Genomic DNA, 18,013 nt, shown 5'->3' on the forward strand with positions numbered 1-18,013 from the left:
TTTGATAAAATGTTTTTAATTTTAAATATATCGATCACGTTCAACTTATTTACAACTAGTCATAAGAATATGTTAGAAATTAAACGACTTTGTGAAACTTACTATACAGTTAAACTATATCGAACTTTAAAAAATTGACTACTGCTACAGTAGTATAATTTAAAGTAAAACAAAAGATTGCTTGTTTTGATTTTATTACACAGTAAGATATGAATAAAGAAGTTAAAATATCAAAAAAATATAGAACTGAGCAAGCACCATGCAGAGCATACAAATTGACATAAAATACTAAAAATTATCAACTTAACTCTCACTACTTCAAGCTGGTTTCAGGAATGATTATAAACAGAATAGCAGCATAAAATTATGTATTCTTTTTTGATCTACATTTTATAAAATCTAGTAGTAAAAATTAACTGATAGAAAGAAAATTTGAGCACATGATTACTAAAGGATTTTAGATTTATATTTTTAGTATTAATGTGTGTATTATATGCTGTTAGTGTTTTATCAAAATATGTATTAGTAGTTCATAGGTTATTTTTATCAAATTTTATTAAAAATAAAATCTAACAGTTTTTTTTAATTGAACAAAACTACTTAAATTGATTTTTTGATATCAGCTGATGTATAAGTACAGTAAATTATGTTAAAAAAAAATTAAAATAGACTTTTATTTAGCTGAAAAAAAGTAGCCGATTTTATATTTATTATTAATTTTAGCTTGTTATCAGTAGTTTTAAAAGCTTACAGAAATTCCTATTGAGCATGTACGTATAAAAACAAGTTGAGAAGTAACTGAAAATTGCACAATTAAACAACAATTAATCAAAGTTAAGTTTTACTCAAAATAGACGGGTAAAAAAAACCGATTAGCTAAATGCTTTAATTTTTTATTATTAATTGTTGTTTTAAAACATTTTTCTTTATTGATTAAAAAACAACTTAAAATAGTTTCATGCAATAAAATACCTTGATAATTGAAGAGCTAAAAGTTTATGTTGATTTTTGATCTTAAAAAAGTTTTCCAAAAATTAATCTGTAATTTATTTGAAACACATACTACTATATGTTAAAACAAGTTCAAACAACAGTAGTAAGTTCAGATATAGAGCGAACTAGTATTGCACTCAAAAATGTAACATTAAAGGTTTTTGCCAGTAATTTATAGTCCTTCATGTTTCTAATTGATTTGCTTTTCTTGCTAATTTCGATCTGCTAATAATTATTTAGGTAAAACAATATGAAAAACAAACCTTATTTTAAAGTCTAAGTAATTAAGAACTTTAATAAAATATACCAATTTCTGCATTAGAATAGGGGTTAAGGACATTTTATCAAAAACTAAGACTAGCTGTTTTACTAGAGCCTAATATATGACGTTTAAGTAACTTTAATAAAAAGTTTAGATTAACTTTTGATGTTTAAAAACTCAATCGTTTAACTATTGAAGTATTAGTTATGAACTTATCGTAAATATTAAAGAAAATAGTTAATAGATAGCAAATAAGGTAGATTTATTAGTGAAATTCACTTTTTGAGCCTTCCTTAAAGCCTCTATTGAACTAATTAATTTTATTCCTCAAATCTTAATAATTCATTTAAGTTTCATACTTAAAAGGTGTCTAAGAGCCAAGATAAAGCTTTACAAAACAAGATCAACTTGTTAGAACCACGGCGGACAGTTGGCACCTTTATGGTTTTGGTATTAATTTCACTAGAATTAGACCGTGAGAATAAACTTTTTACTAACCGGATAGTTCCCGCCAAAAGTGGGTTGAACGCGTATAACCAGCCATGCATATCGTCCTCATTATCTGCTCCTATGATCAGCGTCTGATGTTCCGTGGAAATAACAAAACTGTTCACCGTCTGTTTAAATGAAAATTGTCATAGTGTGTCGTTTTTGTTTAAACCTTTAAATAAAAAACTAAAAAAATTTAGTCAAACAAAACTACCAAATGGTTTACCAAGCTGAACTTTATCATTTATTAAACAAAGTATATTGCATCATTGACTGTTTATTTAAAATAACAAAATATTGCGATGTTATATTTAAAATAAAACCGGAAAAATTATCCGGAAAATATCCCGAAAAAAAATTCTGATAGAAAATTTTAACAGCGTCAGCTTACGATCTGATGCATTTCGTTGAAGTACTCGACGATGGTGGTGGTCAGGTTGAAGAAGCCCCTTTCGCACTGGTCCTTGTGGCTGTTGTACACGAATATGAACGGTCTGCGGACCACCAGCCACTTCTTCAGCCAGCTGTCCCCGCCCCCCATCTTCATCAGGGACACGTACCCTCTGCGCGACACCACTGGACTGGTTGAAGTGTTATTTGTTTAGTCTTATCAAACTGAAAAGAACAGAATTCTTAACATTGCTGGAGAACATTGTGCTTAAAAAACTACAATTAAGTTTCTTAGTGTTTGATTGGTTTAGTTGATTTTTTTTCAAACGTTAAACGTTTATTGATTAAGTATTCTTAAAGCTTTATAAAAAACGATAGTCGAAAACAAATAAATTATTTTAAAACCTGATGCTGACTTGAGTGATTTGAGGAAGATATGACGAATTTGAAAACATATCCGCTTCGTGGCGTTGTGAGTTGGAATCACTTGCTTGGTTTAATAAACCAGGTAGAATTGACCTTTGAGCAAAACATGCTTTATGTGAAAAAAGCTCCAGAAAAGGTATTAACTATATGATTTCTTTTCGAGTAAAAACCTACGCACGTCTAAATACTATACACGTAAGAAACATTAAAGTTCTAACTCAATGGTTTACCAATGCTGATTTAAAATACGTAGCTGTATTTATTGCACAAAATACATGTGCATAAAAATACATAAAAATTTTACAAGCACAAAAAATTGAGAATTTCGAAGCATAATCTAAACTTTAATAAAAGACTTTAAACTTTTATTTTGTGTATGTTGACAAGTTCAAAATTGATTTTATTTTGTATAAGTTAATAACTAAAAAAAGAAAAACGTACTTGTTCAAGTTTTCATTTTGTTGCAGTTTGTTTTTTGACTCGGAGTGCTTTACCTAACATAAATTAATTTCAAATTGTTACAAACTAATTTTTTAACAAAATAATATAAAGAAACTTACCTTCGTTAAAGTCAGTGGTGTATCAAAAATATTTCTGATTCGAAATCCTAGTAGTCTCAAGCACTAAATAACAATAGAGATAAAATATAGTCAAGATATGATATATCAAGATAAACTCTAAATAAGTTTTAAAAAAGTATTTTTTTCTTTTTTTAGTACTTATAAGGTACCAAAAAGTCAGAAAAATATAATTAAATTTGAAGTTTTTTCCTAAAAAACTAATTTAAATATCGAATGTTTTCAATACTAGTAAGTTATGCTTACTACTATTTACGTATTTAGTAGAAATTTTTGAAGATACTTGTTTTATAATAATTAACTATTATTATCAATTGTTAATGAAGTAAAAAACTATACAGAAATCATAATTTGAAAGTAACTTTTTCCATCAAATGAACTTGACGTTTTGAGTATTCACAAACATCATCGCGAATAATATCTTCCATCTCTTTTTCAACACTTTCTAGTCTATTTTCTTTTAAATCATCTCTTAAAATCTTTATTTTTTCTTCGCGGAGTTGCAATATGTGTCTTGTCCTTTCAACCTGAAACGTGAAAAAATACAAAGTTTTTTCAATTTGACAAAAATAAAATTGTTATTATCATTTTTAAACTTATTATTATGAAAAAGCCTTGAGAATGTGTAGTTGTAATTAAGCTATGACAAAGCATACTTTTTTTTGTCTCATTCGTAGATATGTATAAGATATGATGTTTTTTAAAGTAAGTTAAGGATAAAAAACTGGTCCGTTGAATAAAAATTCCGGCCCTTTACGTAATTTTTACAAAGAAAAACAAAAAAACAAAGTTTTTTATAAATTATTAATAAAACGACAAATAAACTTTTAATATAAATGCAAGTTTATTACTTTATAAACGTAGCATGTATTTAATGCATTTTTCACTGCAATTTTATTAAAACATAGTTTTTTTTAGTATTGTTTGAACTTTTTGGAATTACAGCTACCTTAAAAAGACTATGTCTAGTAAATAAACGTATAGGCTTAAAAAAACATTTTATTTTTTTTGTACTGTCATATTTTCATGTAGTAAAATACATTTCTAACTTATCTAAATAACAAATCTTAATTCTTAACAATGGGAACCGTTCAACTCCCACCCGATCAAAATCGAGAACCGCTTACCGACCAAGGGTAAGGGGTAATATTGAAAGTAAAAAATCAATTAAAAAAAGTAACAAAAATAGAAAACAAATAAATAATAAGAAAAAAAAGATGGGTAAGAATTTAGCGCGGGTGAGAATTGTGAGTATACCTTTAATAACGGAACAAAAAAAAAGTGCCTTAAAAATATAAAAGAATTACAGATTACACAATTTTCAAAGTTTATTACTAAAAAATAAAATTTAAATATTTCAACAAATTTAAAATAAATTCGGACCTGCTCCACCTTGTGCATATGTTCCAGCTTGCTCTGGTGCGCCACCACCAGTTGGTCCCCGTGCGGCCTCCACCCCTGCAAATTCTCCTCGCCCCTGACGTACGACGATGACGTATCGACGATCCTCCTCTGTGACGTGTCGCAGTTGTCGTCGAAGGCGGTGTCGAGGCGAAGCTCGTACAGGCTCGTTAACCTGTTGCTGTGACGTCATAGAAAATTGTGCATAAATTTTAAACATAACGAGCTTGTTGTTTTAAAACAGTTTTGTTTAATTACTTACAGTAACCTCTCGAATCTTTACACACTCATGACGTTACGCACTCTCGTTTAGTTACGCATTTAGAATTTTAAAAAATTCAAAAAGAATTTTTTTTTTAATATTGCACAAGTTAGGTTTATTGTATATTTTTAATTTAAAATATGTGTTTAAATGCTAACTCACTTCTCTATATTTTTAGACTTTGTAAATTTATGTTCTGGACTAATTGATGAACAATAAGAGATAGAATTTAAGTTTATCCTTATGTGGGCAAAGGTCAAATTAAAAAAAGTTGTAGTTACATAAAAAAATTTTATTAATCATTTTTCATATATCTTATACACTTTTGTTTAAAAGAAGAAATCCATTACAGCACCAAATGCATGTTTTTGTAAAAGACTATAGAAACAAGTTTTAATCACACCTAGCTTAATTGCAAACGAATGCTTAATTATAAAACGAATTTGCTAAGTGCAATAGAATATAAATGTTAAGTATCAAATAAGTCGTTTATAAAAAAAAGATAAAGATAAAATCTACTTGTTATTAAAATTAGTAAAACTTTTCTATAAGTATTATTATCTTATATAAATTTAGCTCCTTATTTTTTAATAGATGTATAGTTTTATCTTTTGTTTTCATATTTATAAAAAAAGTAAACAAATGTTTAAAAGTGGGAAAGTCCTCAGTTTGCTTTTAACTAGAAGCAATATAAAAAAACAGCCATTATAGTAAGTATATTTGGTACCTCTCGTATCTTTACGATCTCTCGTATCTTTACGCATTTTTTTCTGTGGATACAATGTGTGTAAATAAGCGAGAGGTTACTGTACTTAAGTATTCAATAGTCACATTAAACAGAGTTCTTTTGGTTTAAATAACTATAATTAGCTTTATTACCAAGTTAAAAGTATTTATGGATATTTTTTTGATTTAAGATTTATTTTAGAGTTTTAAGTTTATAGTTATACAAACTTATATCTTCACTGCTATAATATGCTTATAAACAACAACTTTCCAAAAAGCGGCAATGTATTTTATTAAACTACTAATGAGTAAAATTCAAAGAATAAAGTAAAGATTTTATATAAACCTTTGATTCACTTGGTTGTTTTTATTCAGGAATGATTTTATTGCTGATGAACCAAGTCTTGAAGATCGATCACAAACAATGAGACACAAATCTTTAGTCAGTACTACAGGGCAGGAGCAATTATCCAGCTATAAAATTTTCATTACTTCTATGTTTAGTATTACTTTCAGAATTTTCAGATAACTTGTATCGTCTTTATCTACAATAATGTTAAAACAGCAAAAAAAAAGAACTCAAGATAGCCTGAAATTTAAATTTCAATAACTTTATATTAACATAAAAAACATGCATTAAACTAAAAAACTATTAGGCGAAACTTGTAAGAAACAATCAGTACTAAAATTCTGTACTGGGTTACAGAAACTAATTCAGTTCAAGTTCTACTTGTGAAAATATTTTATTATTTTATTTACAATCAAACCTCCAGTTCAGCATCCGAACTACAAAAAACAAGTAAAACCTGCAGATGTACGGCCAGGGTGATGAACACCTTGCGGTTGGAGACACAGTTGAGCAGGGAACTGTCGTGCAAAGAGCTGTCCCACGAAGTCTCCACCCTGTAGAAGGTCCTGGTGTCCCTGCCGTAGGTGATGCGGTCGTGGTGTGGCGGGTAGACGTGGTGGGAGGGCAGCATGTTGAGGGGGAGGCAGTCGGAATCGGACACTATCTCGTGTTCGTCCGATCGGATGTAACCTTGGTGTATTTTAATTGTGTTTTTTATTTAATTGACAGTGTCGATGTACTTTTATGGGGTGCACGACTATTCAAATTCGGAATAATCAAGTTCGGACAATTCAAATTCCGACAATTCAAATTCTTAGAAGCAAATTGGAAGGGCCACAACTATAATAGTTATGTGAATTAAATATAAAAAATATATATGGAGGTCCTATTAATATCTCCAAGCCATTTTTTCTTTTTGCAAAACTTTAAATATTTTGTGAAATATGGCTTAAATAAAGTAAAAAACATTTTTAGTAATTTTATGGTATCTTGAAAAATATTGAAGGTTTTGCGAAAAAGAAAAAGTAGCTTGTAGATATTGGTAAGATCTACATATGTATACTTTATTTTTTTAAAATTCAAATTACTTTTTGGGATATAGTATAATAAATTTTTTCTTAAGAGTTTGAGTTGTCGGAATTTGAGTTGTCTGAATTTGAATTCTCATGTAACCTCTCTTATGCAGCTCAAATAAACTTAAGATGAAAATAAGAAAAAAAAACGGGCATAAAACATTCCATTAATAAAACATAAAAAGTAAATAGCAAAAAAAACATTTTAAATATAGATATTTATTTTTAACTAAGATAAGAAAAAAGAATGAAAAAAATGTATAAAAATTCAAACTTATAGGAAAGTTTAAACTACAACAGTTTAATTTTAAATAAAAACAGTTTAATCGGCAACATCTCGAAAAGTAGCTTGGAATTCATACAAATATAAATGTACATTGTAGTTTAGTTTAAAAAAATATAATGGTTAAAAAAATGATGCATTCAAAAATTACCATAAAAGAAAAATCGATTACTTCAAAAACATATGTCTAATTTGAAAGTCAATAAAGCAGCTAAGATAATACTATTATCATATAACAAATTTAACTGACCGACAAAGGCGTTAGTAGCTTCTTTCCACATAAGTTTGCTATTAGTTTCGTGGACTAAAGTGACTACTATCCGCTTCTGAATTCCCTGTCTCAGCATGAACACTTCGCAGTCGTCTTTCCTTTCTACCGGAGTCGCCACGTACCTTCAAACACAACGAGTTTACTAAATTTTTAGTTTGAAATAAAGTAAACCTGATCTAAAGTATAATGCAATCATAGCTTATCATGCTTGCCTTGTAAATTTTATAAAAAAAATTAAATTACAAACTCTCCGTTGGTTTCTAGCTCTTTGATTTCAAACCATGCCATAATGTCAAATAGACGCTCTTCAGATTTCTTTTCGCATCTTCCATTAGTTTCTTAAATTAAAGAGCAAATTTCAATTTTAGAAAATATTGAGCAACAGCTACAGTTTAAAACAGTAAATACTATAAACCAAAACTACCAATAAATTTGTGTATAATAAACTTTAAATCAATAAAAAGTCAATAAAAAAAGAGTGGTTAACAAAAAAGTTGATATAACATATTCTGATAGTTTTTATAAAATGTACAACACTTAGTTTTTGATAAATGTCAAATTTTTTTTGAAACCTTTAATTTATATTTTAATTTATTTTCTATACAGGTATACTGTAGTGATGCTAATAATGTTGAAGAGTGATGATTACTTTGGCCACAAAATTTGTCAACAAAGTGACCAATGTAAATTTTTTCTTAAATTTCTAAATGAGTGTTAAAAAAGTTCGTATATCTCAAAATATATCACTTTTGAACGAAAAAATGTATTCTAATTTAAAAAGTAAAGTACGAGAATTCTATCATAAGATCAAAGGTTTCCCATTAATCTACTTTTTGTCATGAAAAAATAAAATGTAATAAAACCGAAGTTTAGTAATACAAACGGTTTTTGCTATCTATTCTGTAGGTAAGTAACACAAGTAGTATTGACTTACTTTACACAATTATGCTGTAATAATTTCTCAAGACCTCTATTATTTCAAATTTATAATACTGAAGCTTTAGTTTTTGTGCGTCATTCACTGACGTACACAAGTTATATGATTCAAATAGATTTTTAGTATAAACAAAAAAAAACGTTTTTGGGAATGTATGAAAAGTTTTAAAATTTTAATAAAACAATTTACATTATACTTTGACATCAAACAAGGTTTAAGCAAAAGAAAAAATGTTGAAAAACGTAGGAACACAACATTATAGTTACTCTTTTATATCAATTAAATTCAATCATTGTTTATCCATACCTGATTTAAAATGAGGAGAAAGATTTATTTTCGGTAGATATTTTTCTTCCTTCAACCTAAAAAGATCTTTTTTAAAGGTACTACTCAAATCTTTAACTAGTTTTTATAACGCTCTTTGTTTTAAATAGTTTAATTTTTAACTTTTAACTTTAAAATTTAAAGAAAATTGTTAAAACAGGTACTAATTATACTTCGTTATATATAGCTATTTTATTTTATTTTTTTTGAATATTTTATTTAATGGTAAGTTAACACTAAAAGTTTAATTTAAACAGTTAATTTTGTTCTATTATCTAAAAACAAACGTTGATCCAATTTGGCTGTCAGCATGAAGTGGATGTTTGGTGAAATGACCAAACACTTCAAACACAAGCGGCTCGTTGGTGATGTATTCAATAAATTCCTCAGTCACTTTCACATTGATCTGATTGTTTAAATAATTTTCAGTAGTTGTAAAAATCATTATTCTTAAATACTGAATGAGAAAGACAAACGCTGTTAGGTTTTAATATATTTGAGTGATTTATTTGAAGTTAGCTCTTAACAATATCACATTAAAAGTTATAATAAAAATTTCTTATAGTTTACTCTTTAACATAATTATAGTAAATGAGTACATTTTGAACGTGGTAGAACCCCAATGGAGCAGAATTTCCAGTGTTTTTCAGCGGTTCAGTAGAAAATGCTTCGTTATGGTGATTCAAAAAACTATAAAAGGGTTTAGAATTCAACTTCAAAAAGCGTTATAAAATTGCATATTTTTAAATGTTGTTATTAAACTTTGAGTTTTGAAAAAAACAAACACCTTTGTTTATTTTAATTTATTATTTATGTTTTATTAAACGAAAAATATAATTTTAAGTATATTTAACATCAAAGTTTAAATCTATAAATACAAACAAAAAACTAAATCATTTATGTTTTCAAAATAAAACGAATTTTAGAGCTTACTTGAATTGGCAAAATATATCTCCATAGCTTTTTGGTATTCCTACTGCATCTAATATTGTGATTCTGAACTGAAATTCTGATCCAATCGATAGATGCTTACTATTTTCTGTTTCTTAGAAAAAAATAAAAGCTTTAAAATAAAGATATTTATACTTTGATAATGTGCATTTTGTGAGTAGAACTAAAAATAAAATTTCCGGTTAGTTAAAAAAACAATTAAACTTACAAAAGGTTCTATTGATAACTTATTAATTATGTTAAAAAAAAAATTGCATAGCTTAATGCGTTTATGAGATATAAACTGCTTTTATTATAACTTTTAGAAGTAAAACAAATAATGCATATCCTTTTTATGCATTTCAACAATTTTTATCCTAGTGCTTTAAAATTTTTCAAAGCTAACAAAAGGTAGTAATGCTGATATATTAATTAAAAACTTATGTTTGAAATTTCACAGATCATTATTCAAATGTGGCAAAAGCTCATTTGCACATATTACTATTTAAGAATGTTACTGAACTATATGAGTAACATCATTTTTTCTAATTTAAAAAAAGAAAAAAAAAAAGTTCTTGCTCTTAATTCTAAAATCAAAAAAATCAAATTTTGCTGAGATTTTAATCTTTTAAAACATGCTTATGAAACAGGTGAATTGAAAAAAAAACACTGCTAACAAGTAAAAAAAAGTTTTAAAAAAATTAGTGTATGTAAAAATTGTTTAATAAAACACTTTTCATTAGAATTTATTCAAGTTTTTTATAGAAAGCATAAAATTAATTTACTTATTTTATATTACAGTTTATTGAAAAGATAAACTTACTATTAATATTTTATTCTAATTTTTAGTCACTAAAAACAATTATAACAATTTAGGTATTAATGATAAACTATTTATTTAAAAAAAAAATGAACTTAGCAGCAAAATAAAATTATGTTTTGTATCTTTTAAAGTAGTTGCACTTTTGGTAGTTTTCTAACAAAATTTTGAAGATAGAAAACTAAGAACAAAACAATGCACTCTTAACAGCATGATTGGTAACACTTTCGTAAAGTGATAAAGAGTTCTAGTTAAACATATTTTTCTACTTAAAACTTTCTAGTTCAAACTTGGGTTTTTATCGACGCAAGTGTTGTTTTGAACTTCAACATCAGGATTCGACTCTCCTTCCACAATTCTCGTGTCAATTTCTTCACCATCCAACGTAACATCTGTACTTTGCTCCTAGAATATTACACATACACTTTAGATAATTACTATACAGTCACAAAGGTTTCAAAAGTCAAGTTTTGTACCTTTTTGTTGTCGTTAAACACGACCAAAGCAGTTGTAGACTGCCGTCTGCTGGAATATTTCAACTGGTGCTTGTTGTTATCATCGTCGAAGCTCAACGTATCTGCAAAAAAAACTGCTTTTAAATTATTCATCAGTTTATTGCTGGCTCTCTATGCAGAATACTAAAACTAAAAAACATACTTTAGGTGATCCGACAACATAGTTTTGCATGCAGAGAAAAATAATTACGGTAAAAGTTTTGGTAAATTAAAAATTTTCCCACTTATAAAGCAATCATACTGTTTGTTTTATAAATTTTAATAATATTATTATTATATTGTTTATTGTACAATTTTGGACTCTGGCACCAAAACCTGAGCCACTTAAACAGGACACACAAAAAGAAAAAACTATATTTAACAGTTTAAAATTAAAAAAGAAACATAAACAAAAAACTAATCAAAATTAAATTTGTATAAAACTTTTTGATAAGTTTAAACTTATTTGCTTAATGTAAATAGCGAGAATTAAATCATTTTTTATAATTGTATGCAAAATATGTTAAAAATCATTGATTATTAAAACCACACCTAACGAAGAAAATAGATGAAAAGTATCGACTTTTGTAGTCTACTTAAAAAAGTATCTATTTAAACTTTTTTGAAAAAAAAAAATTACCATCATATTTTATATGTAAAAAATAGCAAATGATGAACATAGTATCTTTTATTTTAGTAAAAAAATAATACTATCATAACATCAATTTATTACCTTTTTTTTGAAATTGCTTTAATAATGAAACATTTATTATAACGTTAGAATAAAAATATTAATTCTTGCAAACGTTTAATTAATATAACTAGAAAAAAAATCTAGTACCAATACTAAGTTTCAATATCAAAACAGTACAGTATGCCTTTTTAAAAATATGATATTCATATAAGATTTCTGACCTGTAATTGGCTGAACAGCGACCCTGACGTATCCTCTAACGAAACCGTCTTCGCTAACTACCGCCATCTTGTGGACTAACGCGCACGGAGCCAACAGGTTGCTCAGGTAAACTAAACCCCTGAAGTATATTTTTGTGTTTTTGATAACAATTTTCGTAAACTTGAATCATTAGTCTTAAGTTTTTAAAAGTAGAAAAAATTGAAACACAAAAAATTTTGTAAACCGTCTTAAAAAACTAATATCTATGACTAAACAGATTTAAAAAAATACTTGTACATAAAAGTATATTTTCCTATCAAATTGTGTATATTAAAATCTAAAAGTTTCAAAACTGCAACTCAAAGACTACTACATTGACCAACTACTTTAAACCGCCAAACCTGCCGACAATAGTGAACCACGGCGTCCTGTCGTAGAAAGGATCCTGCTGACTCAGCAAATTGTAGATGGCCGACTCGTAGTCGATGTCCGCCATCGTCGTCGACCTCGGCACGCCCAGCTTCGAGTTGCCGATGTCCGCCAGGTTGAGCTCGGACGCCGACCCGGACATCTTGCTGTCCGGGGCCAGCTTCGTCGCTATGGTGTCCATGGTGATGGTCTTGCGGACGACGTTACTGCGGTGAAAGGGGGGACTGTTGCCAGCGCTACTAGACAGTTTAGGGTCGCGGAGACACGAAATGGGGACTTCGTCCCAATTAAACTTTCTAGCGGTTTAACGAGAAAATGGCAATTTTAAAAAAATTGAATTGTTCACAAACAACACGGAAGTGATGCAATCAGTAAAATGAAAGGTGAGCATTCATACATAATTGATATGAATGTGATTGATATGAATTGATATGAAAGTGAATTTGTGTTTGTTTACAGACAAATATTTAGAACGTACCAAAATTTTCGTTAGTAGGCAAGTCCAAAAAATATGCAAAAAATTAAATAGGTTAGACAGTTTTAGGTAAGATATTTTTACAAATATAACGTTATAGTATTTTTCAATTCGTCTACAAATACATACTATCAATTATGCCTTATAAGTTAATGCTGTAATCTATATAGGTTAAATAGAGTAAGATCTATTTAAAACTAGCATTTAAATAGTTTGAATTTGGTTAAACTTTAATACAAAACGGTCATTATTAAAATTATATTGGTTTGAATTACTTTTACTGTTTAAAAACATTTAAAAAGTAATTTTTATATGTAAAATAGTATTTATCACTATTGTCATTACATAAATATAATCATTTTTAGAGTGAATAGTTGTTTATATAATACAAAACTAACTTTGCGAAAGACTTGAACCACGAAAGTCTGTGTTCAAGTTTTTCATTAGAGACATTGTTGGCCTGAATGTTGAACTTATCGCAAGCTTGGTTGTACATTTTCCTCATTAAGTCCAGTCGTTTTCTGAGATACAATTTTATTTTAATAAGTGTTTATAAAGTTGAAACATAAATATGAATATAAAAATCCAATATTAAAATTTTTGTTTCTAAAAAACATGAATCAAAAGCCTAAAATGTTTTTGTCGAGTTCAATTGTTACTTTACTCCTAATTTTTTTTGTATTACAAAATTAAGAGAAACTTACTTACTTTGAAGTTGAAAATATTGTATAGAGAAAATAACGTTAAGACTATAATTAAATTTAAAAAATTGAATTAAGTTCTATTGGCTTTGCATGTATTACTTTACAGATTAATAAATAATTCTGTGTTAAATCAAAGTATATGAAAAAAAAATAGTTTACAAAATTTAAACTGATAAAAAGTATTCACTTATAGTAAGTACTCAATAACATATTTACTATCTTTTAAGTCTAGCAATATTTAAGTAAACTAATTAACACAACATTTATATAAAAATTATGTTAAAAAACTATTTACGGAACTTTTTCATCATTAGGTTGTTCCCTAAAATTAATATTATAAAAAATCAAAATATAATCTAAACTTGTTTGTGTTAACAGTTATTACGCAAACTTAAAAGCTTAAATAAAGTAAGTAGACATTCTTTAAACGGTGTAAAGTCTTCGTACTTTAAGTTATGTTTATGTAAAACACCAAAGTAATTAGATGAAGACGGCAAATTAGTCACAAAAACTCAAACGTTTTAAGTTTGCTTTGTACATAACAAAAACTTACTGGAATATTATTTTACTACCACAAAAAATACTAATACTTGATTATTTAAAAGTGGAGCTGTTGTATGAATTCAACATGTTTTGTTTATATAACGTACTTTCAAGTTTTTAATCCATTTAAATAAATAAAAATTCTTTTAAATCCTTAATTTTACAACTATACGCTGAAAAATATACATCTTTCTACAAAGCAAAAAGTTTTTCAATTGTTTTATTTCAAAAACTTACTATCTACGCAAGGTAGATCAGTATAAATAACAATTTTGCAATCTAAACATCACCTTAATTTTTGAAGTGACCAATAGTGAGTTATTTCGTTTTTAAAGTCTTTCACTTCCACGGCAATGATGGTTTTACTCGTTGGTTTTCCTTGTTTGTAGACCGGAAGTAAATCTGGTGGTAGTGGAGAAAAAATGGTGTGCGACAAAACTACAAACTGGAATGATACCTGTTAAATAAAACTCATTAACTTTGTAGGAACATATTTTATGCAGGTAAAATAACCAAAAAAATTCTTTGGTCATTAAAAAAATGATTTTAAGTTTATTTTTTAAAGAATAATGATGAATGTGGTAGATTGACGAAAATTTGCTAAAAAAATATAGATGAAAATCTTTTAAGTTTAATAATGTTCACTATTGTACCTGTTTTTTCAACTCAACACTGATTACATTTGCTTCCTTAAGGTAGATTGCGTTTAACCACATTCCTTCGCGTAAAGAAGTGAACCTGTATTTTAAATCATACCTAGCTTGTTAAAGTTAAAGAAGTTTTCTATATACAGTAACCTCTCGCTTATTTACGCACATTGTGTCCACAGAAAAAGTGCGTAAAAATACGAGAGATCGTAAAGATACGAGAGGTACCAAGTATACTTACTATAAAGCCTTTTTTTTTTTATATTGCTTCTAGTTAAAAGCAGACTGGGAACTTTACCACTTTTAACAATTTGTTTACTTATAAATATGAAAACAAAAGATAAAACTATACATCTATTAAAAAAAAGGATTTAAATTTATATAAAATAATAATACTTGTAAAATTTTTTTTTTTAACTTTAATAACAGGTAGATTTTATCTTAATCTTTATTTATATTTGACTTATTTGATACTTAACATTTATATTCTATTGTACTTAGCAAATTCAATTTATAATTAAGCATTTGTTTACAATTAAGAAATGGTGTGATGTATATATTGAAATCTGTTTCTATATTCTTTTACAAAAATATGCATTTGGTGCTGTAATGGATTTCTTCTTTTGAACAAAAATATATAAGATATAAAAAAATGTTTAAAATGTTTAATAAAAATTGTTTATGTTACTACAACTTTTTTTAATTTGACCTTTGCCCACATAAGGAAAAACTTAAATTTAATCTCTTATTGTGAACAAAATTTCTAATATACTGAGGTATAACTAAATGTTCATCAACTAGTGAAGGAACATAAGTAAACAAATTCTAAAGATATACAGAGGTGAGTTAGCACTTAAAAATATATTTTAAATTAAAAATATACAATAAACCTAATTTGAGCAATACTAAAAAAAAAAAATTTTTGAATTATAAGAATTCTAAAATGCGTAACTAAACGAGAGTGCGTAACTTCACGAGTGCGTAAAGATGCGAGAGGTTACTGTACTAGTAAAAAACATAAAACAATTTAAACAATGCAAATAAATTAATCAATTTAAAATGTTTCAAAAATTGTCATTGCAAAATATTATTAATATGGTTTAATATTTTTTTCTAAAGTTTAAACAAAAAACTTTATTTTTACAATACTGTTTTCGATTTATGCATAAACTGTGGCAACACTTTATTTAATTCAAGTTTCATTAAGCAAAATTCAAAAAAAAGGAACAACTATGTAATTACAGTCATGTTAAAAAAAGAAAACAAAGATTGAGTTGTATTAACAACCTGTACATTTTCCACTTGTTCCAAACTTTCGATGCAAGTTCCCGATAAAATGTTGACCAGGGAATTGAAAGTTTATTGGACTGCTTCAGTTCCGAACAAGTGTGTGTGTTTTCTACAGCTTCAGCTGTCAAATTTTGCAGCAACTTTTTTTAAGAACTTATCTAAAACTAGTAAATTCATAGCTTTCGTAGGACATCAAAAAAAGTGTAGAAAAAAAAAAGTTGTTAGAAGTGTTATATGTTAATTGATATGTAGTACGTGTTGTAATTGAAATAAATAATAAGTGACAAAAAGAAAGTTTTTTTTTGTAACATAATATACATCAAAAACATAATTTAGTTTTATCAATTATTCATTGGATTGTTTTACTTCTATAACAAGAGCACAAGTTAAGTAATGACCAACTTAAACACAAAAGGTCAATCCTTAATAGTCTAATTTTTAATACGAGTCTTTAAATTTTACAAGTCAATCAAACAACCTCCGTCTGGGACTTGCATTTCTTCATGTGCAAATGAAATTGGGATCTTTTCTTCAACCTGCTGCTTCAGAACCAACAGCTTTTCCTCGTATTCCTGAAATGAGGTGACAAAATTATATTAAGTTTACAAATAAGAGCGTACAACAGAATTTGAAAACATAGCCTGTCCAAATTACTTATATTCTATTATTATTATATCTGATTTTATACGAAACTAGAACGTAGATGTTTCAACAGTCTAGTAACTGTTTGATGTAAAGATAACAATTTAACATTTTACAAAAGCGTATTTAGAAAGTTCTAATTAAGCGTAGAACGTAGAAAATCATTTAACTTTTCTTTGAAATGCGTAATACAGGGAAAGAAAATTTGCTTTTATCAAACAAAACTTTCATAAATATTTGACTGCATCAGTAAATGATGTGCACTGAGAAAGTATCATGAATCCTTTCATAAAGTAAAATAATTGAAAAAAGTTTATTTATTTCTATGGTCAACAGTTAGACTTGTATTAAAATTTTTCAAACTAATTTTTGACATTTTATACATGCACGTCAGTAGTTTGAAATAATTAAATGGGTTTTCAAATCTTGCTTACTAAAATTTTTCAAATAAATACATGGTAATATAACACTTTTAAATAATCGTTTTAAATAATTGTACTACACGCTTTTCAGTTTAACACTGGTATTCTAACAGTTTTATGTAGTAACAAACGATACATAAAGTCTTGAAAATGTTCTGCAAAAAATTGTACAAATCTTAAACTTTATTTTAAAAGGATATTTTGAATTAATCTACTATGATTAGAAATTTTAGCTTTGAGTAATAATTTTTATGAATCTATGTAGATGCACTTAATATTTTACTTCCCAGTGTTTATTTCTTGTTTATCTTAATATTGATTTGTTGAGATTAATTTTTTTTTATTGTTTCAACAAAAATACTTTTAAAATATTTTTGATGAAATTGACAATGTAATAAATAAAATTATTCTTACATTTTATTGTTAGATTACTAAATTAGTACACTCAGCGAAGAAAAGTATTATTATTTTATCAGTATTATAAAATTGAAAGTATTATATAAATTATTATGTTAATTCAATACATAACAAAATATTTTTATATGCATATACTTAATAGTTTAATTTTAGATCTACACTAGGTAGATCCTTTAAATAAAATCATTGGATTGGAATAGTAAGTACTTGAATTTGGAAAGTATTATAAATTAAACTAGAAAAAATTTTACGCTTTGCTAAAGTTTTTATGTTACGTCACAACAATGTTTTCATGTAAGTTAGTTTTACCAAGTAGATCATCTTTAAACTTATATTTGAAGATCATCTTTAAACTTTTTCATACTATAACTACTAGTAAATTGTAAAACCCGTTTTAAAATTATCAAAATAACGTATGTATACACAGAAAATGAGAAAAGTAAAGAAGATATAAGTTTATTAAAAAAAAACAATAATAAAAAAACTTTTATAAAATAAAACAAGTTATGTTAATAGTTATAATATTTTCAACGTTCTAAGT

The 18,013-nt window shown here is 26.9% G+C and overlaps 1 protein-coding gene across 1 annotated transcript in view; it reads right to left on the reverse strand.

The window, feature by feature from the left end:
* Positions 1-968: 968 nt before the first annotated feature.
* LOC145842594 (kinesin-like protein KIF1A) overlaps positions 969-18,013 on the reverse strand; it is a 43,734-nt gene continuing 26,689 nt past the window's right edge. Inside the window, exons 17-41 of the mRNA XM_082950064.1 lie at positions 16,470-16,563; positions 15,989-16,112; positions 14,708-14,792; positions 14,345-14,511; positions 13,206-13,328; positions 12,305-12,538; positions 11,924-12,042; positions 10,991-11,091; positions 10,805-10,919; positions 9,698-9,809; positions 9,364-9,454; positions 9,052-9,170; positions 8,747-8,802; positions 7,751-7,841; positions 7,483-7,625; positions 6,334-6,566; positions 5,874-6,001; positions 4,522-4,720; positions 3,501-3,665; positions 3,121-3,183; positions 3,002-3,054; positions 2,540-2,653; positions 2,136-2,325; positions 1,754-1,872; positions 969-1,218 (exon numbers count right to left, since the gene is read on the reverse strand). Coding sequence (XP_082806190.1) covers positions 1,176-1,218; positions 1,754-1,872; positions 2,136-2,325; positions 2,540-2,653; positions 3,002-3,054; positions 3,121-3,183; positions 3,501-3,665; positions 4,522-4,720; positions 5,874-6,001; positions 6,334-6,566; positions 7,483-7,625; positions 7,751-7,841; positions 8,747-8,802; positions 9,052-9,170; positions 9,364-9,454; positions 9,698-9,809; positions 10,805-10,919; positions 10,991-11,091; positions 11,924-12,042; positions 12,305-12,538; positions 13,206-13,328; positions 14,345-14,511; positions 14,708-14,792; positions 15,989-16,112; positions 16,470-16,563 — 3,081 coding nt within the window. The 3' untranslated portion in view covers positions 969-1,175. The remainder of the gene's footprint in view (positions 1,219-1,753; positions 1,873-2,135; positions 2,326-2,539; positions 2,654-3,001; positions 3,055-3,120; positions 3,184-3,500; positions 3,666-4,521; positions 4,721-5,873; positions 6,002-6,333; positions 6,567-7,482; positions 7,626-7,750; positions 7,842-8,746; positions 8,803-9,051; positions 9,171-9,363; positions 9,455-9,697; positions 9,810-10,804; positions 10,920-10,990; positions 11,092-11,923; positions 12,043-12,304; positions 12,539-13,205; positions 13,329-14,344; positions 14,512-14,707; positions 14,793-15,988; positions 16,113-16,469; positions 16,564-18,013) is intronic.

Source organism: Thalia democratica, chromosome 8, assembly GCF_965202585.1.
Source record: "Thalia democratica chromosome 8, ktThaDemo2.hap1.1, whole genome shotgun sequence".
Lineage (NCBI taxonomy): Eukaryota > Metazoa > Chordata > Thaliacea > Salpida > Salpidae > Thalia > Thalia democratica.